General features: G+C 47.2%; 1 protein-coding gene across 4 annotated transcripts; it reads right to left on the bottom strand.

Annotated features, from left to right (window-relative positions):
* Positions 1–397: 397 nt before the first annotated feature.
* On the bottom strand, positions 398–22,085 carry MTRES1 (mitochondrial transcription rescue factor 1). Of its 4 annotated transcripts, XM_054557934.2 has the most exons (5): positions 21,996–22,074; positions 18,678–18,775; positions 11,141–11,622; positions 7,062–7,134; positions 398–683 (listed from the first exon to the last, which is right to left on the bottom strand). In XM_054557934.2, exons 3-5 carry the CDS (start codon positions 11,608–11,610, stop codon positions 504–506), a joined length of 723 nt encoding a protein of 240 aa, XP_054413909.1. In that variant the 5' UTR covers positions 11,611–11,622; positions 18,678–18,775; positions 21,996–22,074; the 3' UTR covers positions 398–503. The 4 variants fall into 4 exon arrangements, with proteins under 4 accessions (XP_054413909.1, XP_009240397.2, XP_054413910.1 ...); XM_009242122.4 differs by lacking the exon at positions 18,678–18,775 and having other exon boundaries at positions 21,996–22,085; XM_054557935.2 differs by lacking the exons at positions 18,678–18,775; positions 21,996–22,074 and adding an exon at positions 21,470–21,909.
* Positions 22,086–22,451: the final 366 nt, after the last annotated feature.

Here is a 22,451-nt window from a genome sequence, read left to right as displayed (position 1 = left end):
GGTAATTCAGAAGGGCAGGGGGAGAAAGGGCTCTCCCAGAGGTTATCCCCTAACATCTGAAGGTACCCTTGACTTTGCTTGGTTTTGTCTAAAGAAACCTGAACCTGGGAAGCTGGCCCGGCTGGACAGGGAACATTTTAAATAAAAACACTAAGAGACAACAAGGCCAGTTTATTTTACAATGACTCCTGAGGTAGTTTATGTGGGAAACAGCAGGCAAGCCATTAAAACCCTCTAGGGCTTAGTTCATTCTGCACACGTCTCACTCTGGCAAAGGGGTTCTCACACAAGGAGGTCAAAGGAGCATGGATCAAGGTGGGCAGGGGGTGGGGGTGAGGCAGGCCTTGGGAAGTGTCTCCACATATGGATCCCAATTTCCACAAAATGGCTCAGCAGATTCCACAAATGCTAAGACAACTTTATTTTAATAAAAATGTCCTATTTTTCAGGTGACCCCTTCCTTTACCACTAGAAAGCAGCTTTATTGCTAAAAAGCAATCCATTTATTTAGACATTCTCTTCTTAGGCAACTTTAAACTTTTCCACCGCCGTAACACCACTCTGTATTTTTCACTTTCAGTCTTCTCTTCAAACACTTTTTTCAAGAGAATCCGCATAACTGTCTCTGTTCCTGCTTCTTTATCCTCTCCAATGAGAAGATCCAATGTATCTCCCACTTTCACCTGAAAATTGAAAGAAAACGGAGGCTTGGTTACACTTCGGGAAATCCAGGCCAATGCAAACATTACTGCTCTGAGTTTTCACCACATGATCATGACCCAGAGAAGGGGCAGGTGAGTAAAGGCCCTGACCTCGGTCACTGTCACCTATCCCTAGTGCCACAGCATGAAAGGGAGGGTGAAAGGTCAGGTGCAGTGGCTCATGCCTGTAATCCCAGCACTTTGGGAGGCCGAACTCGGTGGATCACCTGAGGTCAGGAGTTCGAGACCAGCCTGGCCAACATGGTGAAACCCCGTCTCTACTAAAAATACAAAAATTAGCTGGGTGTGGTGGTGGGTGCCTGTGATCCCAAATACTCGGGAGGCTGTGGCAGGAGAATCGCTTGGACCCGGGAAATGGAAGTTGCATTGAGCCAAGATCATGTCACTGCATGCCAGCCCGGGTGACAGAGGGAGACTCCATCTCAAAAAAAAGAAAGAAAAAAAAAAAGGAAGAAAGGGAGGGTGCCTCAAATACAAGGGCCTCAATATCAGCCAGCGTCCTTCCTTCAGAACTAGACAACTGGCTGGCTGTGGATAGTCCCTGTGCAGAGTAGCTCAAATACTCACATCTATTGGGTGACTTAAGGAAATATTTGAATGGACACATTTATCTTGGTAACACTGGCAAAAGACAAAGAAAGTGGGTGCAGTCTTAGAGACTGTGTGCACAGTAATTACTACATGCACTGGGAAGACAATTTCCAGTGCAACGCTTGCCTCAACTCACGAAGGTAGAATGCCACAGAGAGCAGAGTTGGATGCTGATTCAATGGGTTAAAAGGCTGAGGTCAAACCCATTTTTGCACAGAGAGCAGCTTCAGTTGAGGCAGTGCAATGCATACCCTGGGGCAGTTATGTCAGCTCCAAGGCCAAGGACACTGGTCTGTGCTGAAGGTATGGACAGCCCAAGACAGATACCTGGTCCAGGCAGCTCAGGATCTCAAGGGATCTTTCCAGACACTCAAGAAGGGCCAAACAGGGCCAAGCGCAGTGGTTCACACCTGTAATCCCAGCACTTTGGGAGGTCAAGGCGGGTTGATCACCTGAGGTCAGGAGTTCAAGACTGGCCTGACCAACACGGTGAAAGCCCGTCTCTACTAAAAATACAAAATTCGCCGAGTGTGGTGGCGCACACCTGTAATCCCAGCTACTTGGGAGGCTGAGGCAGGAGAATCGCTTGAACCCAGGAGGCAGAGGTTGCGGTGAGCCAAGATGGCGCCATTGTACTCCAGCCTGGGTGACAAGAGCGAAACTCTGTCTCAAAAAAAAAAGAAGGGCCAAACAGACCCAGGAGCCACATGCTGCTGCTTCTACTAAAACACAAGCCAGGGATGACTGGGAGCCATCTCATACCCCTCACCACTGCTTCCAGTAGGGGGTGAGCAAGCCCATGTGTGGACCACTGACAGTAAGTGGGCACACATGGCCATTTATAAGGCTACTAGAGGGCTTCTGTTTAAGAAGTATGGTGTCAAATGCTGACTTTTATCTTATTTTACAATTAATGTTCTTTAAGGCAGATACAACTTCAGACTCTGAAACCTTTCAACCTCACCAGAACAAGCCCATGTCTATTCTCCCACCCACTCAAGACCTCTGCAGGCCCAATAATCAGTCCACAACATGGGCATGCACACCTGCTTTCCACAACGCTATACTGGCCAATCCAGGAAACCCACAATAGCTGGATATAAAACTCACGCAGGGGCAGATTTTAAACCATTAACTTCCTCTCCTGTGGGCTGAGAAGCAGAAAGGCTCATACCACAGCTATGGTCAAGACTGTTTCTCCCCTTGGGTTTGAGGGATAGGACAACACAGGTACCTGGGCAGGGGTGGGGTCGGGGGGGTTCCACCCTTCTGTAGTTCTGCTGGGTTCAATTTTTTTTTTCTTTTTTTTTTTGACATGGAGTCTCACCGTGTCACCAGCCTAGAGTGCAGTGGTGTGATCTCGGCTCACTGCAACCTCCACCTCCCAGTTTCAAGTGATTCTCCTGCCTCAGCCTCCCGAGTAGCTGGGACTACAGGCGTGTGCCACCACACCCAGCTAATTTTTGTATTTTTAGTAGAGACGGGGTTTCATCATGTTGGCCAGGATGGTCTTGATCTCTTGACCTCATGATCCACCTGTCTCGGCCTTCCAAAGTGCTGGGATTGCAAGTGTGAGCCACCGTGCCCAGCCCTGGGTTCAATTTTTTAAAATGACTACTTCAGCCTATGTGGACATTTTAAAAAATCTGTCTAGAAATACAGGCCAGGTGCGGTGGCTCACGCCTGTAATCCCAGCACTTTGGGAGGCTGAAGAGGGTGGATCACGAGGTCAGGAGTTCAAGACCAGTCTGGCCAACACGGCGAAACCCCGTCTCTACTAAAAATACAAAAATTAGCGGGACGTAATGGTAGGTGCCTGTAATCCCAGGTACTCGGGAGGCTGAAGCAAGAGAATCGCTTGAACCTGGGAGGCGGAGGTTGCAGTGAGCCGAGATGGTGCCATTGCACTCCAGCCTGGGCAACAACAGCAAGGCTATCTCAAAAAAAAGAAATACAAGGCTTGGGAACTCTGCTTTACCTTTTTGGTATAACCTTATTTCATTCAAATTATTATTATTTTTAAAATGTTTAGGGATGAGGTCTCACATGTTGCTCAGGCTGGAATGCAGTGGCTATTCATAGGCATAATCGTAGCGTACTGTAGCCTCAAACTCCTGGGCTCAACGACACTGCTTCCTCAGCTTCCCAAGTGGCTGGGACTACAGACACGCACCAACTTGCTCAGCTAAAATTCTTTTTTTTTTTTTGAGATGGAGTCTCGCTCTGTTGACCAGGCTGGAGTGCAATGGCGCGATCTTGGCTCACTGCAAGCTCCACCTCCTGGATTCAAACGATTCTCCTGCCTCAGCCTCCTGAATAGCTGGAATTACAGGAGGCTGCCACCATGCCCGGGTAACTTTCTGTATTTTTAGTAGAGATGGGGTTTCACCATGTTGGCCAGGCTGGTCTCGAACTCCTGGCCTCAAGTGTTCCGTCTGCCTTGACCTCCCAAAGTGCTGGGATTACAGGTGTGAGCCACTGTGCCCAGCCTACAATTCATTTTTAGTAAGTAATATATGCATGTGATACAAAATTTAGAAGACACAAAAGGGTATACAAAGAAAAGGTACATAGGCCAGGTGTGGTGTCTCATGCCTGTAATCTCAGAATTTTGGGAGGCCAAGGTGGGTGGATCACTTGATGTCAGGAGTTCAAGACCAGCCTGGACCACACAGTGAGATCCTATCTCTATAAAAAATAAAAAATTAACCAGACGTGGTGGTGTGCCTGTCATACCAGTTACTTGGGAGGCTGAGGTGGGAAGATCACTTGAGCCCAGAAGGTCAAGGCTGCAATGAGCTGTGGCTGCACCACTGCACTCCAGCCTGGGTAACCAAGCAAGACCCTGTCTCCAAAATAAAATAAAGAAAAAGAAAAAGAAAATAAAAAAAGATATACAAAGAAAAGGATACTCTGTGTATATTCTTTCATAGAGATATTGTGCATGATGTCTGCCTCTGGAAAGAGAAGGCTAGTGTGTGGCTAAAGAATGAATCCCTTTGGCCGGGTGCGGTGGCTCATGCCTGTAATCCCAGCACTTTGGGAGGCCGAGGCAGGTGGATCACAAGGTCAGGAGATCGAGACCATCCTGGCTAACACAGTGAAACCTCGTCTCTACTAAAAATATACACACACACACACAAAAGAATGAATCCCTTTGGGGCTTCCTTGTAGCACAGAGAAGGGGTGTTCCTCCTTTACCGAACTGATTCCAGGAAGAGATGAGTTTAGGAAGGATTCCATCCCCATACTTGGACACCACACACCCACTGTTTAATCAACAGTTACCCAACACCTACCACACCCTAGGCTTCACCTGGTTTTCGGCTCAAAGAAAAGCTTTGCTGAATCGCAGGCAGCCAGGGTTAGAGCTGCAGCATCAGACAAGCACCTGACCCTTCGGGGTCAGCAGCCAGGCACAGGCTCCACAGAGCAGACCAGGGAAGGCGAGGCATTCTTTATTCCCCTCCACGGCCCTGTCCCTCAGCAGACAAAGCAAAACTGGCTGGGATTAGGGGCTGTTCCAAATATCTACATTTCAAATCTCTAGTTAGCTGCAGTTTCTATGGCTACCAGGCCTCCTAGTAACAAGACAGCTGAGTGTTAATAATGCCCCCTTCCTTTGCTGACCCTCACAAGAAACCTGAAAGGCAGCTGAGACAACAGAACACCCAAGGCAGAATGAAGCAGCAACAATTAGGCTGTAGTTAACAACATCACAAAACGGGGGCAGGTGGGAGAGGGTGTGAGGAAAAATAGTCTAGTAGGGTTTGTAAATGAGGCCCCAGCACAGAGACAGGGTGTTCAGGGAGTAATCATTCTTTACTCCAAGAACACATCTTGTTTTTGGAATACTGCAGCTTAGAAGGAGGGCAGGCTACAGCAGGAAAAAGCTATTCAGAGATGAGAAGGGCTTATGACTGCATGTAGCTCACTGAGCAATAGCTGCTGACAGCCAGCCACAGTCCCAGCCTGCCGGTTCAAGTCAGGGGCATCACCAGGGCCTTGGGACTTGGGGGCTGAGACAGCATGGGGGAGTTTTCCCTCCTTCTGCCCACAGAGCTGCAAGAACCTGCATGATCCCAGTTAGCAAGGACTGCAGGAAGCCTCAGTGCTCACCCAAATGCACGGCTGACAGCCAACAGCCTCAATTTCCCATGTCCTAGGGCAACCGGATGTAGTTCGGATCCTCCAACCCCAGGGGTATTTTAAAATATGAAAGATGAAATGAAAACAATCTCCAAAGTATGTCTAACTTCTCTGGAACTTTTGTTCCCTGAACAGTGAGTTACATTATGTCTTCCAATACCTCACGTCTTGTGTCTTCCCCACTTTTTAAGGGTCTCTGTCATACCTTTTTATTGTGTTTTGTTAACTTTTATTATCAGTATTGTTTTTTCTAATTATGAAAGTGATACATACTCATGGTAAAAAAATTCAGAAAATAAAAAGCATGAAGAAAATTAACATAACCCATAATGCTTCACTTAAAGATAAATGCTAGTAATAGCAGTATTTTAATTCCAGATGTGTATATATACGTAATTTACTTTTACAAAAAAATATTTTCTAACAGAATTTTTTTTTTTTTTTTGAGATGAAGTCTCGCTCTGTTGCCCAGGCTGGACTGCAGTGGCACCATCTTGGCCCACTGCAAGCTCCGCCTCCCAGGTTCATGCCATTCTCCTGCCTCAGCCTCCCAAGTAGCTGGGACTACAGGTGCTCACCACCACACCCGGCTAATTTTTTTGTGTATTTTTAGTAGAGATGGGGTTTCACCATGCTAGCCAGGATGGTCTCCATCTCCTGACCTCATGATCCGCCTGCCTCGGCCTCCCAAAGTGCTGGGATTACAGGCGTGAGCCACTGCGCCCGGCCAGAATTTTTTTTTTTTGAGACAGGGTCTCACTCTGTCACCCAAGCTGGAGTGCATTGGCATGATTATGGCTCACTGCAGCCTCGACCTCCCAGACTCAGGTGATCCTCCTGTCTCAGCCTCCCGAGTAGCTGGGACAAGCGCCTGCCACCATGCCTGGCTAATTTTTTGTATTTTTTGTAGAGACAGAGTTTTACCATGTTGCCCAGGCTGGTCTTCAATTCCTGGGCTCAAGCGATCTGCTGGCCTCAGCTCCCAAAGTGCTTGGATTACAAGCATGAGCCACTGTGCCCCAGAATTTTTATATATGATTTATTGTTAGAAAAGTGGAGACTGGAAACACATTTTCTCGTAACTGACTTTCACTTAACAACAGTATTGACAAGGACTTGTCAGAAAATACAGAACACATCCTTTTCTATAACTGCTCTGCACACAAAGCCATGCATCCAGCAAGCACTCACTGGGTACTGCTGAGCTGTACAGAGTTACACATCTGCTCAGATACCACTGGCCAAAGAACAACTCTACATGGATCAAATGTTTCTTTGAAATCTGATTATGAGGATTCCATGAGGGCTAACATTAATGACCTGGAAGTTTAATTAATGGATTTCTGCCAGTTCTAACAGTGGTGTATTCTAAAATTTTAAAAGGGAGAAGCTTCATCAGAAGGTCATTAAGGCTACAAAAGTGAAAGTGCCCGTGTGTCTGAAGTCGGTAGCTGATTCCCACCAGCTTGACGTGGAGGACCACAAAGGACCTCAGAGAAAGAAGAGGAGCCAGAGGGAAAATCTGGGACAGCATTAATTGAGTTACTAGCAGAGTAAGAGACGAAAACATCTGGCTGTCATTTTAGGTTAGTATCTCACCGTTCTGCTTTTCTTCCATAATTTTTCCTCATTCAGCCTGAGTTCACCTTTGTAGAAGGCATCCTCCACTTTGCTACAAAACAAAACAAAAAAAGCAACAATGTACACAATTTGGGTGATGGGTACACTAAAGCCCAGACTTCATCACTACACAATATATCCATATAACAAAACTACACTTGTACCCTCAAATCTATTTTTTTTGTTTTTTGAGACAAAGTCACTCTGTTGCCCAAGCTGGAGTGCAGTGGTGCCATCTCGGCTCACTGCAACCTCCACCTCCCGGGTTCAAGTGATTCTCCTGCCTCAGCCTCCCAGTAGCTGGAACTACAGGCACACGCCAACATGCCTAACTTTTGTATTTTTAGTAGAGACAGGGTTTCACTATGTTGGCCAGGCTGGTCTTGAACTCCTGACCTCGTGATCCGCCCGCCTTGGCCTCCCAAAGTGCTGGGATTACAGGCATGAACCACCGCACCTGGCCTCAAATCTATTTTTTTAAAGGTAAAGTGCTTTAAAATATAGAAATATACTCAAAACAATTGCAGTTGACCCTTGGCCAGCACAGGTCCAAACTGTGCAGATCCACTTATATGTGGATTTCCTTTAGCCTCTGCCACCCCTGAGACAGCAGGTCCAATGCCTCCTCTTCCTCAGCCAGGATGAAGACCTTTATTAAGTGGAAGATCCACTTCCACTTAATAAATAGTAAATATATTTTCACTTCCTTATGATTTTCTTAATAACATTTTCTTTTCTCTAGCTTACTTTATTGTAACTGTGTATCAGTAAGGCCTTTGGTCAACAGTAGGCTATATTAGTAGTTAAGTTTTCCGAGTGTCAAAATATTAGTAGTTAAGTTTTCCGAGCATCAAAAGTTATATGTGGCTTTTCAACTGCATGGGGGTTGGCACCCCTAACCCCCACACTGTTCAACCATCAACTATATACAAGTTTGGGAGAAACACTTGCCATTAATTTTTTTTTTTTTTTTTGAGACAGAGTCTCGCTCCGTTGCCCAGGCTGGAGTGCAGTGATGTGGTCTCAGCTCACTGCAACCTCCGCCTCCCAAGTTCACGCCATTCTCCTGCCTCAGCCTCCTGAGTAGCTGGGACTACAGGCGTCCGCCACGCCTGGGTAATTTTTTTTGTATTTTTAGTAGAGACGGGGTTTCACTGTGTTAGCCAGGATGGTCTCGATCTCCTGACCTCATGATCCGCCCACCTTGGCCTCCCAAAGTGCTGGGATTACAGGCGTGAGCCACCGCACCCGGCCCTCCGTTAATATTTATTCTGACAATGATTCCCCAGTCTCCATTTTGAGTCCTGGGAAAGTGAAAGTCACCTGCTCTGATGTGTATCTAAAACAGGGAGACCAAAGGGCATTTCTAAATAGATGGTGAACTACTGCAAAGATTTGCTAGTGCTCTTGGGCAGTTAATTGGAGCCTTAAGAGAGGTTTTAGCATACATGTCAAGCTCCATTCTGGACAGGGGCCTGGGGTACTCCACCTGACTCCCAGTGCAGAGAATACATGGCCAGGCTGTAGCTCTGGTGATTCACAACAGCCAAAGTGAGTGGGCACTTCCTTCCCCTCAGATACCTGCTCTGTACACTGAGAGAAAAACCAGGCACCAGTATGTATGGCAAGGCCATTAAGAAACCCTCTGCCAGTTTGTACTGAGGCTGGGGAAATTCCAATCTGACAGCTGCTGATCTCTCTGAACTTAAGTCACTAGGGCAACCAGACCAGGGGAGGAAGCAGCTAAAAATCAGTACACATTTTTTTGATGATCTGATTCCAGGTGACTGACATGTGGAGCTCGGCTTAATAATAACAGCAGGAGTTACTACTCTGGGAGAGGAGAGGCCCCCTTATTTGTTTGCCAGAGTTTAGAGAACATTCTCTAATGGCACCCTGATCAGAATGCCAAGGGCGGGGCCTGTGGGCTGGCTCATTTTTATGAACCTCTTTTTTTTTTTTTTTTTTTGAGACGGAGTCTCACTTTGTCGCCCAGACTGGAGTGCAGTGGTGCGATCTCGGCTTACTGCAAACTCTGCCTCCCGGGTTCACATCATTCTCCTGCCTCAGCCTCCCAAGTAGCTGGGACTACAGGTGCCTGCCACCGTGACCGGCCAATTTTTTGTATTTTTAGTAGAGACAGGGTTTCACTATGTTAGCCAGGATGCTATTGATCACCCGACCTCGTGATACACCTGCCTTGGCCTCCCAAAGTGCTGGGACTACAGGCGTGAGCCACCGCACCCGGCCCTTTTTATGAATCTCTTAAGCTTCAAGAATTAAAAAATTATGCCATTACATTAGGTCATAAAGGTACAAATTACACAAGAAGTTTTTCTGCATTTATTCATATCACAATTCCTACATTGTATACAATATGCATGCAATCATTCCTAAGGGAATAAATGGACAATGAAGGCCACTATTCTTATATAATTAATCTAGCAGAGAGGGAATCAGAATACTAAAGAAATCTTCGCCGAGCACGGTGGCTCACGCCTGTAATCCCAGCACTTTGGGAGCCGAGGTGGGCGGATCACGAGGTCAGGAGATCGAGATGATCCTGGTTAACACAGTGAAATCCCGTCTCTACTAAAAAAATACAAAAAAATTAGCCAGGCGTGGTGGCGGGCGCCTGTATTCCCAACTACTCGGGAGGCTGAGGCAGGAGGATGGCGTGAACCCAGGAGGCGGAGCTTGCAGTGAGCCGAGATCGTGCCACTGCACTCCAGCCTGGGCAACAGAGCGAGACTCCGTCTCAAAAAAACAAACAAACAAACAAAAAGAACCCAGAAATACCTCTATTATATATGAACATATATATAGTATTTTCTTCAAAATAGCCAACATATATTGAGTACCTACTATGTGCCAGACACTGTTATAAGTGCTTGAGATAAATATATACTCACTCAGTCCTAGCAACCACTCTCTAAACTAGGTTCTATCATCTTCATTTTATAGATGAAAAAACTGAGGGTCAGAAAGTTTAAGTAACTTGCCCAAGGTCACACAGAACCAGGATTGAAACCCCAGTAATCTGGCTCCAAAGCCTGCATTTTTTTTTTTTTTTTAAGACGGAGTCTCGCTCTGTTGCCCAGGCTGGAGTGCAATGGCGTGATCTCGGCTCACTGTAAGCTCCGCCTCCCAGGTTCCCGCCATTCTCCTGCCTCAGCCTCCAAGTAGCTGGGACTACAGGCGCCTGCCACCACGCCCGGCTAATTTTTTGTATTTTTAGTAGAGACGGGGTTTCACCGTGCTAGCCAGGATGGTCTCGATCTGCTGACCTCGTGATCCGCCCGCCTTGGCCTCCCAAAGTGCTCGGATTACAGATATGAGCCACTGCGCCCGGCCAAAGCGTGCATTCTTAACCAACATCTTATTATACATCATGCTGTTAATTCTAAGAGGTACCTTTTTTTTTTCAGATGGAGTCTCACTCTGTCACCCAGGCTGGAGTACAGTGGCGCGATCTCGGCTCACTGCAACCTCTGCCTCCCGGGTTCAAGTGACTCTCTTGCCTCAGCCTCTCAAGTAGCTGCGACTACAGGCACCTGCCACCTCGCCTGGCTAAGTTTTGTATTTTGAGTAGAGACAGGGTTTTACCATATTGGCCAGGCTGGTCTTGAACTCCTGACCTTGTGATCTGCCCAGCTCAGCCTCCCAAAGTGCTGGGATTACAGGCATGAGTCACCGCGCCCAGCTGAGGTACCGTCTCACATTATAGCATTTGTGAAATATCCAGGTACATTTTATGCTTGCTACATACATCTAATATGGTGATTCATTTTCCCCTTAAGAAGCTGTTATTAAATCAATGGTTCATCTTACAGTCAACTGTGTCTTAGATTCAAATATGGCACATAGGATTTGCAGGCAGTCACTTCTTTGGAAATCAGTTTGCTCATCTATAAAATGAAATAATTGAAACAGGTTACCCATAAAGGTCCTTTTATTGTGGTTATTCTTCACCATAATATGGGCCAAGTGATTTGTAATGCTACATTAAAATAACACGACTACGAGTGAGTTTATAATGAAATGCATATCATACTCACTTTCTCCCAATATCTAGCCCCGTCTTCAGGATAACATCATACCGAAAAGACTGCACTGCTTTTTCCAGGTCTTTATAGTTTTTGACTACAGTAGGGTCATCCTCAAGCTCCTCTTCCTGCTCACTCATCTCGTCATAATCGCTTTCTTCATCAGAGTCCTCTTCATCTACTTTTTGCAGAGACTTTTTAGTAGATTTTGTAGACCTTATATTACTTTTGAGTCTTATGGAAAAAGGAAAAATATATTCTGGAGATAGTAAAAGCCCTGGGAGTCTCAGTGAGAAAATATTATAAAAAAGTGTTTTATAATTTGGTGCACATAACTTGGTACTAGAAAAATACACGTATCGATTCCAGGAAGTACAGAGTTTGTATGACGAAGGTGTCCCTCGGAGAACACCCCAGAGTCCAATCCAGGCATCTGGCTTTCTTAAAACACCGGCAATCAATTTAACACTAGCCATAGCCATGGTGCTTATAATCTGAAACAGATAATAAATCAGTTTTATCTCACAAGTGCAGTGTCATGACATTCTTACAACATAAATAATATGCACTATGAACACTTTATGTATAGTACTATACGTATTCGCCCCTAAAAAGTCCTATTGGGCCTGGCACAGTGGTTCACGCCTGTAATCTCAGCACTTTGGGAGGCTGAGGTGGGCGGATCCCCTGAGGTCAGGAGTACAAGACCAGCCTGGCCAACATGGCAAAACCTCATCTCTACTAAAAATACAAAAATTAGCCGGGTGTGGTGGCAGGCGCCTGTAATCCCAGCTACTTGGGAGGCTGAGGCAGGAGAATCACTTGAACCCGGGAGGTGGAGGTTGCAGTGAGCCGAGATCGCGCCATTACACTCCAGCCCAGGCAACGAGAGAAACCACATCTCAAAATTAAAAAAAGAAAAAAAAGAGTCATATCAATCTGCATGTACTAAGGGCCACATACCACAGCACAGTGAATCTTCTAGCTGCAACTAATGTGCTTAGCTCATAGGATTATCAGGAAGGTCCAATGTGATACCAGTATATGTGAAAGCACTGGTTCTACTCTTCTCCCTCCCACAAATTAGCTTTGGGTACTGATTGCTCCTAAAAAAAAATACTAACAATAGCTCTCAATTATTTTTGTTTTTTTATTTTTTATTTTATTATTTTTTTTGAGATGGAGTTTTGCTCTTGTTGCCCAGGCTGGAGTGCAATGGCGTGATCTCGGCTCACCGCAACCTCCGCCTCCCGGGTTCAAGCTATTTTCCTGCTTCAGCCTCCCCAGTAGCTGGGATTACAGGCATGCACCACCACGCCCAGCTAATTTTGTATTTTTAGTAGAGACGGGTTTTCTCCACGGTGGTCAGGCTGGTCTTGAACTCCCGACCTCAGGTGATCTGCCTGCCTTGGCCTTCCAAAGTGCTGGGATTACAGGCGTGAGCCACCGCGCCTGGCCTGTTTTTGTTTTTAAAGGAAAATTTGGAGAGAAAGACTGTTGACTGACATACATTACATCATTACAACATTGACTTTGCCAAGGAAGGACACCAGATCATGACTTCATAAAATCCAGAGTGAATCTCTAAACTTTATTTCAACCTTCAGCCCCAGCAAATCAGAGGTAAGGGTGAGCAAACTGGACAGACCTGCATTTTAACTCCTTTTACATCTCCTTCCCAATGTTTAACAGAGGCATTAGCTAGCAGACAAGGAAGGGGTCTAGAGATCCACAAACTAGGGAATTGCGACAAGTGCTTGTGACATGTCTGAGGGCAATCAACTCCTACAGTTACTTCAAATGTAGCAGAAACCATCTTATGATGGTGGCAGACTCACACCCACCCCCACCCCTGCAAGTATATCAAGAAGGTTTTAGAGACCATGATTTGGTAATGACGGAAGGGTTTCCATATGGTTAACATCCTTGTACTGTGAGTCTGCAAATGACTTTCCTTTGTGCCTAGATTGTACCTTAGGATTGATACCTCTGATTATGGCTCACTCAAAAACATGGAGCTAGCTACTTCCAATTTATATTTAACATTTTGGGCCTTATTTCCCTGGCATAGATGAGCATACGACCCAGTCTCAACTCTATTAATCCACCATTCTTGGGACTCTAAGTCTTAAAAGAGAAATAAAGCAGACTGAATGTAAAGACTCTATTTCAACATAACTATAATTTGGAATAATTTTAAAATGCTAGGGTGGGCATGGTGGCTCACGCCTGTAATCCCAGCACTTTGGGAGGCTGAGGCGGGTGGATCTCCTGAGGTCAGGAGTTCAAGACCAGCCTGGCTAACATGATGAAACCCCATCTCTACTAAAAATACAAAAATGAGCCGGGCGTGGTGGCATGCGCCTATAATCCCAGCTACTCGGGAGGCTAAGGCAGGAAACTCGCTAGAACCTGGGAGGTAAATGTTGCAGTGAGCTGAGATCGCACCACTGCACTCCAGCCTGGGTGACAGAGTGAGACTCTGTCTCAAAAATAAAATAAATAAATAAAATGCTATATAATCCAGAGTACTGTAAAATAATGACTAGAAACTACCTGAAGTACCTTCAAGAGAAATGCTGCCAATAATTACTTTTACACATATTCTAACGTAATAGAGAATGAATAATACCCATTCATAAGTGCCTTTAAATTTTTTAGATTTAATTTATTTAGTAGAGATGAGGTCTCGCTAATTTTAAATTTTACATAATCAGGCTGGGTACAGGCTCACGCCTGTAATCCCACCACTTTGGAGTCCAAGGAGGGAGGATCACTTGAGGTGAGGAATTCAAGACCAGCCTGGCCAACACGGTGAAACCCCATCTCTACTTTTAGTAAGAAAATTAGCTGGAGCCAGGCATGGTGGCTCATGCCAGTAATCCCAACACTTTGGGAGGCTGAGGCGGGCAGATCACTTGAGGTCAGGTGCTTGAGACCGTCCTGGCCAACATGGTGAAACCCCATCTCTACTCAAAATACAAAAATTAGCCAGGTGTGGTGGCGGGTGCTTAAACCTGGGAGGCAGAGGTTGCAGTGAGCTGAGATCGTGTCACTGCACTCCAGTCTGGGATTTCAGCATTTCCCAGACTGTATATTTCATTGTTTGTACAATTTAAAAAACATTCTTTTTTAAAGGTAACTAGGCTAGGCGCAGTGGCTCACGCCTATATCCCAGCACTTTGGGAAGCTGAGGCAGGAGGACTGCTTGAGTCCAGGAGTTTGAGACCAGCCTGGGCAACAGTGAGACTCCATCTCTACAGAAAAAACAAAATTGAGAAAGACACCTCATGGTGGACTCCAAGAAAGATTTTATGCCAAAAGAGTAGGAAAGACATAATCTCAGAATTAAACCATTTTTTTTTTTTTTGAGACGGAGTCCCACTCTGTCACCCAGGCTGGAGCGCAGTGGCGCGATCTCAGCTCACTGTAAGCTCCGCCTCCCAGGTTCACGCCATTCACCATTCTTCTGCCTCAGCCTCCCGAGTAGCTAGGACTACAGGCGCCCACCACCACGCCCGACTAATTTTTTTGTATTTTTAGTAGAGACGGGGTTTCACCGTGTTAGACAGGATGGTCTCGATCTCCTGACCTCGTGATCCACCCGCATCTGCCTCCCAAAGTGCTGGGATTACAGGCGTGAGCCACCGTGCCCAGCCCACAATGTAAAATCTGAAGAAAAATAATTAACTCATAAGCACAGCCTCTCATACTCTCCCAACCACCCAAAACACACAGAAAGGTTTAGCCACAGGTGGCCAGAGCTCTCTAACATCATCCCCCGGAAGTCTGTGTTGGTCTTAAGTCCTAGAATCATTATTCAAAGTTTTACTTAGGCAGCTCATGCCTGTAATCCCAGCACTTTGGGAGGCTGAGGTGGACGGATGACCTGAGTTTGGGAGTTTGAGACCAGCCTAAAATGGAGAAACCCAGTCTCTACTAAAAATACAAAATTAGCTGGGCATGGTGGTGCGTGCCTGTAATCCCAGCTACTCAGGAAGCTGCGGCAGGAGAATTGCTTGAACCTGGGAGGCGGAGGTTGCGGTCAGCCGAGATTGTGTCATTGCATTCCAGCCTCGGCAACAAGAGTGAAACTCCGTCTCAAAAATAAGAAAAAAAAAAGCAGCCTCTGAGGGATGACCTTGTGCAGTTCCCTCATTTTGCAGATGAGTACAAACAAAAGTTGAAGCAATTTAAGAATAAGCTAAGTGGCACAGCTAGTAAATGACAGGGCTGGGATCCCAAGGTCAAGTCTTCTTTTTTTTTTTAGACGGAGTTTCACTCTTGTTGCCCAGGTTGGAGTGCAATGGTGTGATCTCGGTTCACTGCAACCTCCGCCTTCCAGGTTCAAGTGATTCTCTTGCCTCAGCCTCCCTAGTAGCCGGGATTACAGGCATGTGCCACCATGCCTGGCTAATTTTGTATTTTTAGTAGAGACGGGATTTCTCCATGTTGGTCAGGCTGGTCTTGAACTCCTGACCTCAGGTGATCTGCCCACCTCGGCCTCCCAAAGTGCTAGGATTACAGGCATGAGCCACCACACCCGGCCAAGGTCAAGTCTTCTTAAAGCTCATTGTTTTTACCGTGGGCCAGGCATTGCTCTACACGTTAACTCATTTATTCCTTGTGACAAGCCCATCTCAGTTACAGGGTCACACAGACACTCTTCAAATCTAGGCATCCGAGCTCCAAAGCCTAGACTCATTACTACCATGCTGAACTGTCCATCAGTGTTCTGACTCCAAGTTAAGCGCTCTTTCTTCCACACCCTGACATCTATTTTCTTTTTTTTTTTTTTTCTGGAATAAAAACTCACCAACCAGTACAATAACCAGAGAGAACAGATAGTTTTCAGGGATAGAAGAGTGGGAGGAACTGTTGCCCCAACTTAGAAGAAATCCTAAGAGGAGACACCTAGGGGAGGGAAGTACCCATGGCTAGGGGTAGAAGTCCTGTTTCTGTGTCAGACCCTGGGTGCCCACATTCCCCATCCATAAGTTCTATTTTTATGTTTTTCAGTATCTTTTTTACACTCTTTTCCTGCCTTTGAGAAAAGTCCTAGCTTTATACCGTACCGTTGTTTACTTTGAGGAATGCCTAGATATGATGTGGCTCTCTGCTACCTGCATTAGGAAACCTTTCCTTGCAGAAAATAACTATTTAGAATCAGATGCACTTGTAAATTCAACAAACATACCAAAATGTCAAGCCACGTATTCCCTTGTGTTTATTAGCTACTCACTACCTCTCACTGTGATCAGCTTAACTTTCTAGCAGGCAAACATTGGCAAATGTTGGAAGCTTAGATAAAATTCATTGAAAACATAAAATTGAGGAAACACATTAACCTAATTCTTGCTGGAGATGATGACCATTTGTAGTTGTTAGCAGTGGGCACTCAGGGTCACAAGGGAGGACCCAGATTCTGCCTCAGAACTTTGTTATTATTATTATTTTTTTGAGACGGAGTCTTGTTCTGTTGCCTAGGCTGGAGTGCAGTGGTGCAATCTCGGCTCACTGCAAGCTCCGCCTCCCAGGTTCCTGCCATTCTCCTGCCTCAGCCTCCCAAGTAGCTGGGACTACAGGCACCCGCCACCACGCCCGGCTAATTTTTTGTATCTTTGGTAAAGATGGGGTTTCACCATGTTAGCTAGGATGGTCTTGATCTCCTGACCTTGTGATCTGCCCGGCTCGGCCTCCCAAAGTGCTGGGATTACAGGCATGAGCCACCGTGCCTGGCCCTGCCTCAGGACTTTGAAACTGGTCAGGGGAGCCCTGAGTTGGAAGTGGGGGTGCCAGAGAAGAGAGCTAACCAGGCACCCAGCTCCTCTCCAACCAAAGCAGCACTGGAGAATACTGGGTTCCTTATAGCTCATTTGAAAAAAAAAAAATCTACTACTGAAAAATTCCTGTCCCTTTGTCATGGTTTCCTCTTCCTCCAGACTCCACACGAGTCACATCCTCCTCTACCAAGTCATGCCCCACATGTCCTTTTCCATACTCTGGTTGCACCAACACTATACATTTTTTTGTTACTTTTGAATTAAGTCACAAATTATCTCCCAAACTCTAAGGGTAGTGATAGGGACTACACAGTGCCCTGTTCTTCACTCCTCTGCTCAGGACATACCAAAACCAGTGAATGGTTGCAGATTCAATTTCTAGAAATGAAATGAACATCCTGCCCATTACTATAGCCACCCCCACAATCACTCATTCGCTCACATATGCCAAGTGCCTGGCTAGGCCTTGGTATAAAACACACAGTCCTTCTCATCAGGGAACTGCCATTTCAGTGGAATGTGGGCAAGTAAACTGACTGCGAGGGCACAGATGTGAAAGCAGGTCCGAGGAGGCTGAACCCTGCACCAGCTGGAGCGCAGAGCAAGGATGCCTACAAAGTTCTGAGAGCAAAGGTGGCCTGAAACTGAGCTATGGGGAAATATCAAGTTACAACAGTGATTTTTTTGCTTGATAACGGATCATTCCATTGGCATGCTGTTATTTTTTCTCTCATTCAAGGATGAATGAAGATGAGCATTCAAGGATGCTCAGGCATTTTTTTATTTTTATTTTTTTGAGATGGAGTCTTGCACTGTCACCCGGGCTGGTGTGCAGTGGCATGATCTCAGCTCACTGCAACCTCTGCATCCTGGGTTCAAGCGATTCTCCTGCCTCAGCGTCCCCGGTAACTGGGACTACAGGCACACGGCATCACGCCCGGCTAATTTTTGTATTTTTAGTAGAGATGGGGTTTCACTATGTTGGCCAGGCTGGTCTCGAATTCCTAACCTTGTAATCCGCCTGCCTCGGCCTCCCAAAGTGCTGGAATTACAGGCATGATCCACCGCACCCAGCTCAGGCATTCTTGCTCTGAGCTCCAGCTGATGCAGGGTTCAACCTCCCCTGGACCTGCTTTTACATGTGTGCCCTGGCAGTCAGTTTACTTGCCCACATTCCACTGAAATGGCAGTTCCCTGATGACAAGAACTGCGTGTTTTATACCAAGGCCTAGCCAGGCACTTGGCATATGTGAGGAAATGAGTCAACGTGGGGGTGGCTATAGTAAAGGAGAGGATGCTGTTACTTTTCTCTCATTCAAAAGCAAGCAATTACACAAACCTCTTGCCTCCACTCCTCCCCAGCTACCACCTCTTTTCTTGCTCCTCTTTACCATAAAACTCCTCAAAATGGTTGTCTAACTCTCCTCAATTCCACTCCTTTCATTTTCTAAATCCAAAAGGTCATTTAGTCCTCATCTTAATTGACTTCTCAATTAAGCAGCACTTGAAAAAACTGATCACGCCTCTCTTCACCTGGTCACCAAGACACCTTCCTCTTGGTTTTCTTCCCATCTCTCCTGTGGCTGCTGCTTCCCAAGATTCTTCTGCTGGCCGGACACGGTGGCTCACGCCTGTAATCCCAGCACTTTGGGAGGCCGAGGTGGGTGGATCACCTGAGGTCGGGAGTTCGAGACCAGCCTGGCCAACATGGAGAAACCCTGTCTCTACTACTAATACAAAAATTAGCTGAACGTGGTGGCACGTACCTGTAATCCCAGCTAGTCAGGAGGATGAGGCACGAGAATCGCTTGAACCTGGGAGGCAGGGGTTGCAGTGAGCTGAGATTGCGCCATTGCACTCCAGCCTGGACAACAAGAGTGAGACAACATCTCAAAAAAAAAAAAAAAAAATAGCCGGGCACGATGGCGGGCACCTGTAATCCTAGCTACTCAGGAGGTTGAGGCAGGAGAATCACTTGAACCTGGGAGGTGGAGGCTGCAGTGAGCCGAAGCCATCGCACTCCAGCCTGGGCAACAGGAACGAAACTCTATCTCAAAAAAAAAAAAAGACTCCTTTCTGCCTCCTTCTCTTCTCCTTTTTTCTTTTTTCTTTTTTTTTTGACACAGGGTCTTCCTCTGTTGCCCAGGCTGGAATGCAGTGGGTGGCGCGATCTTGGCTCACTGCAACCTCTGCCTCCCCGGTTCAAGCCATATTCTCCCACCTCAGCCTCCAGAGTAGCTGGGATTACAGGCGCCCACCACCACACCCGGCCACTTTTTATATTTTTAGTAGACACAGGGTTTCACCATGTTGGCCAGGCTGGTCTGGAAATCCTGACCTCAAGTGACCCGCCCACCTCAGCCTCCGTAAGTGCTATAGGATTACAGGCCTGAGCCACTGCGCCCGACCCTCCCTGATATCTTAAAGTTGGAGGGGCCCAGGGCTCTATCTTTGGTCCTCTTCTCTTCCACATTCACTTTATTCAGCTCAGCTCTTAAATGTACCCAATTAGTTCTTACAAATGCATTATCAAGACATCAATCATTTCTGTGGCTTTAAATTCCACCTATATGCCAACCACACCCTAATCTATATCCCCATTCCAGAACTTTCTCCCAAATTCCAGACTCGTACATCTGTGCAGAAGAGTTAACATAACAGGCCTGAGATTGCTATCCTTAGAATGCCTGCTTGCAAAGTGTCTCAGAACTTGAACTCCACGAGGGTTCCCACAATTCCCGCCTGGTAAGAGTGGCTCACTGTGCTGGAAACTGTACAATGTGATTCTGAACACCTGCGTTTTTTTCTGGGCGGCTGAAATTTTGGCACATTCTAGGCAGACAGTGCCTATGTGACTTTTTATTGGAAAAATGAGCTCTATAAGCTTTCCTGATAGAGATCTCTCACGTCTTGTCATAATTTGATGCTGCAAGAATTAAGCATACTCCATGTGACTCCACTAGGAGAGGACTCTTAGAAGACTGCACCGGGTTTCCTCCAGACTTTGTCCCATGCATCTTTTCCCTTTGCTTATTTTGCTTTGTATCCTTTTGCTATAATAAATCACAGCATCAATATGACTATGTGCTGAGTCTTTTGAGTCCTCTTAGTGAATCAATGAACCTGGGGACCTGCAACGCAATATCTAACTGCCTATCTGAAACCTCCACGTGGGTACATAATAAAGTCATTCATACCATGCCACTCCTTTCCTCAAATCCCTACCAAAGCACTCAGAGAAAAGCAAAGTCTCTACCATGGTCTAAAGGCTCTATAGGATCTGGTGCTCCCTCAACCCCCATTTCCTCTCCAACCTCATCTGCCAATCTGACTCTTGCAAATTCATCTTCAGCAACACTGGCCTCCTCCCCTTAATTAAGCACTTACCATGTGCCAAGCACTAATCTGGGCACTAGGAATTCAGCAGAGGAAAAAAATATGAAGATTCCTATTCTTGTAGAGTTTATAGTCTAGTAGGGGAAACAGGTAGACAAAAAAAAAAAAAACAAAAACACCCTGTAAATTATATGATAGCTGGTGGTTAATGCACTGGGGGAAGAAAGTGGAGCAGGGTAAGGGGGATTGAGAAGGCAAGATGAGGTCAGGCAGGTGGCTCACGCCTATAATCCCAGCACTTTGGGAGGCCAAGGCAGGAGACTCACTTGTGTCCAAGAGCTCGAGATCAGCCTGGGCAACACAGTGAGATCTAAAATAAAAATAGGCCGGGCGCGGTGGCTCACGCCTGTAATTTCAGCACTTTGGGAGGCTGAGGCGGGCGGATCACTTGAGGCCAGGAGTTCGAGACCAGCCTGGCCAACATGGTGAAACCTCGTCTCTACTAAAAATACAAAAATTAGCCAGGCGTGGTGGTGCACACCTGTAGTCACAGCTATTCGAGAGGCTGAGGCAGAAGAATCACTTGAATCTGGGAGGGGGAGACTGCAGTGAGCCCAGTTCACACCAGTGCATTCTAGCCTTGGCGACAGAGCGAGTGTCAAAAAAAAAAACAACAACAACAAAACAAGCCGGGCGCGGTGGCTCACGCCTGTAATCCCAGCAATTTCGGAGGCTGACGTGGGCGGATCACAAGGTCAGGAAATCGAGACCATCCTGGCTAACACGGTGAAACCCCGTCTCTACTAAAAATACAAAAAATTAGCCAGGTGTGGCGGTGTGCGCCTGTAGTCCCAGCTGCTGGGGAGGCTGAGGCAGGAGAATGGCGTGAACCTGGGAGGCGGAGCTTGCAGTGAGCCGAGATCACGCCACTGCACTCCAGCCTGGGCAACAGAGCAAGACTCCGTGTCAAAATAAAAAACAAAACAAAACAAAACAAAAAACAACACCACCCTGTGGAATAAAAATTGATCAAGAGGACGGGTGCATTCGAAAGAATCAAGAAAAGAACACGCAATGATGGGCCCTGGGAAGTCACCTGATAAAGTTCATTTTAAAAGATCTCTTTGGCCTTGGCGTGGGGTGAGTGGAGAGATGATCATGGCAGAAGCTCATAGGAGGTTTTGGGTGACATCTTCAGGAGAGGTATACAATCTGAACTAACCGAAGACTGTAAGAAAAGCAGTGTCTGTAAAAAAAGCAGCGCTGACTTTGACCTGCTTGACGCCAGGAAACGCTCCACATTCCTGAGCCCGTTCACCGCTCCGTAAGATGGAGAAACTGGTCTAAATGCTTGGAAGTCTAATGCAGCTAAAGATCCTTCCCTTTAGTTGGAGACCTCGGAGGCTGTGGGCTGAGACAAGGTCGGGTTCCTCTGGCTCCCTCCCCGCCCCCGCGGGCAGTGCACCTTCCTGGGTCCCCAAGGTCAAAGGAAATGGACAGCTGCGTCCCCGGGTTCGCAGTGTGCATTCGGAGCCAGCAGGAGCGACCGGACGCAGGAACGGAAGGCTTCGCCGCGCTCAATTACCACAGCCCCTGCGCAGCCCTGGGCTCGCGGGGCGTCCCGAGGCTGGCAGGACACGGGACACTCACAGGAAGACCCGGCGGGAGCGTGGGCGGGGCGGAGGGGCGAAGTGACAGGGGGCGCGGGCAGGGGGCCCGGCGCAGCGCGCCAGCAGAGGCGCACTCACCTGTACGTCAGGCCCTCTCGTCCCTCCCCGCGGCCGCGCGGACTGCAGGCCTCCAGGCTACCCCTATCTGCGCCCCGCCCCTTCCGCCGGCGCCGGCGCAGTGAGAGCGGGTCGGGCGGGGCGCGAGGCCAGGGTGGCAGCGAGGCAGCGACCCCTGCTGGAGACCGCGTCTCGGAGGACTGCACGGGAAGTAGGCTTGGGGCACACCATTCTCCCGGGTTCACGCCATTCTCCTGCCTCAGCCTCCCGAGTAGCTGGGACTACAGGCGCCCACCACCACGCCCGGCTAATTTTTTTGTATTTTTAGTAGAGACGGGGTTTCACCGTGTTAGCCAGGATGGTCTCGATCTCCTGCCCTCGTCATCCACCCTCCTCGGCCTCCCAAAGTGCTGGAATTACAGGCGTGAGCCACCGCGCCCGGCCATCTTAATTCTTTTTTCTTTTTTTCTTTTTTTT

Source organism: Pongo abelii, chromosome 5, assembly GCF_028885655.2.
Source record: "Pongo abelii isolate AG06213 chromosome 5, NHGRI_mPonAbe1-v2.0_pri, whole genome shotgun sequence".
NCBI classification, from domain to species: Eukaryota; Metazoa; Chordata; class Mammalia; order Primates; family Hominidae; genus Pongo; species Pongo abelii.
Note: the sequence above shows the minus strand (reverse complement) of the source record. Positions and strands in the feature narration are given on the sequence as shown.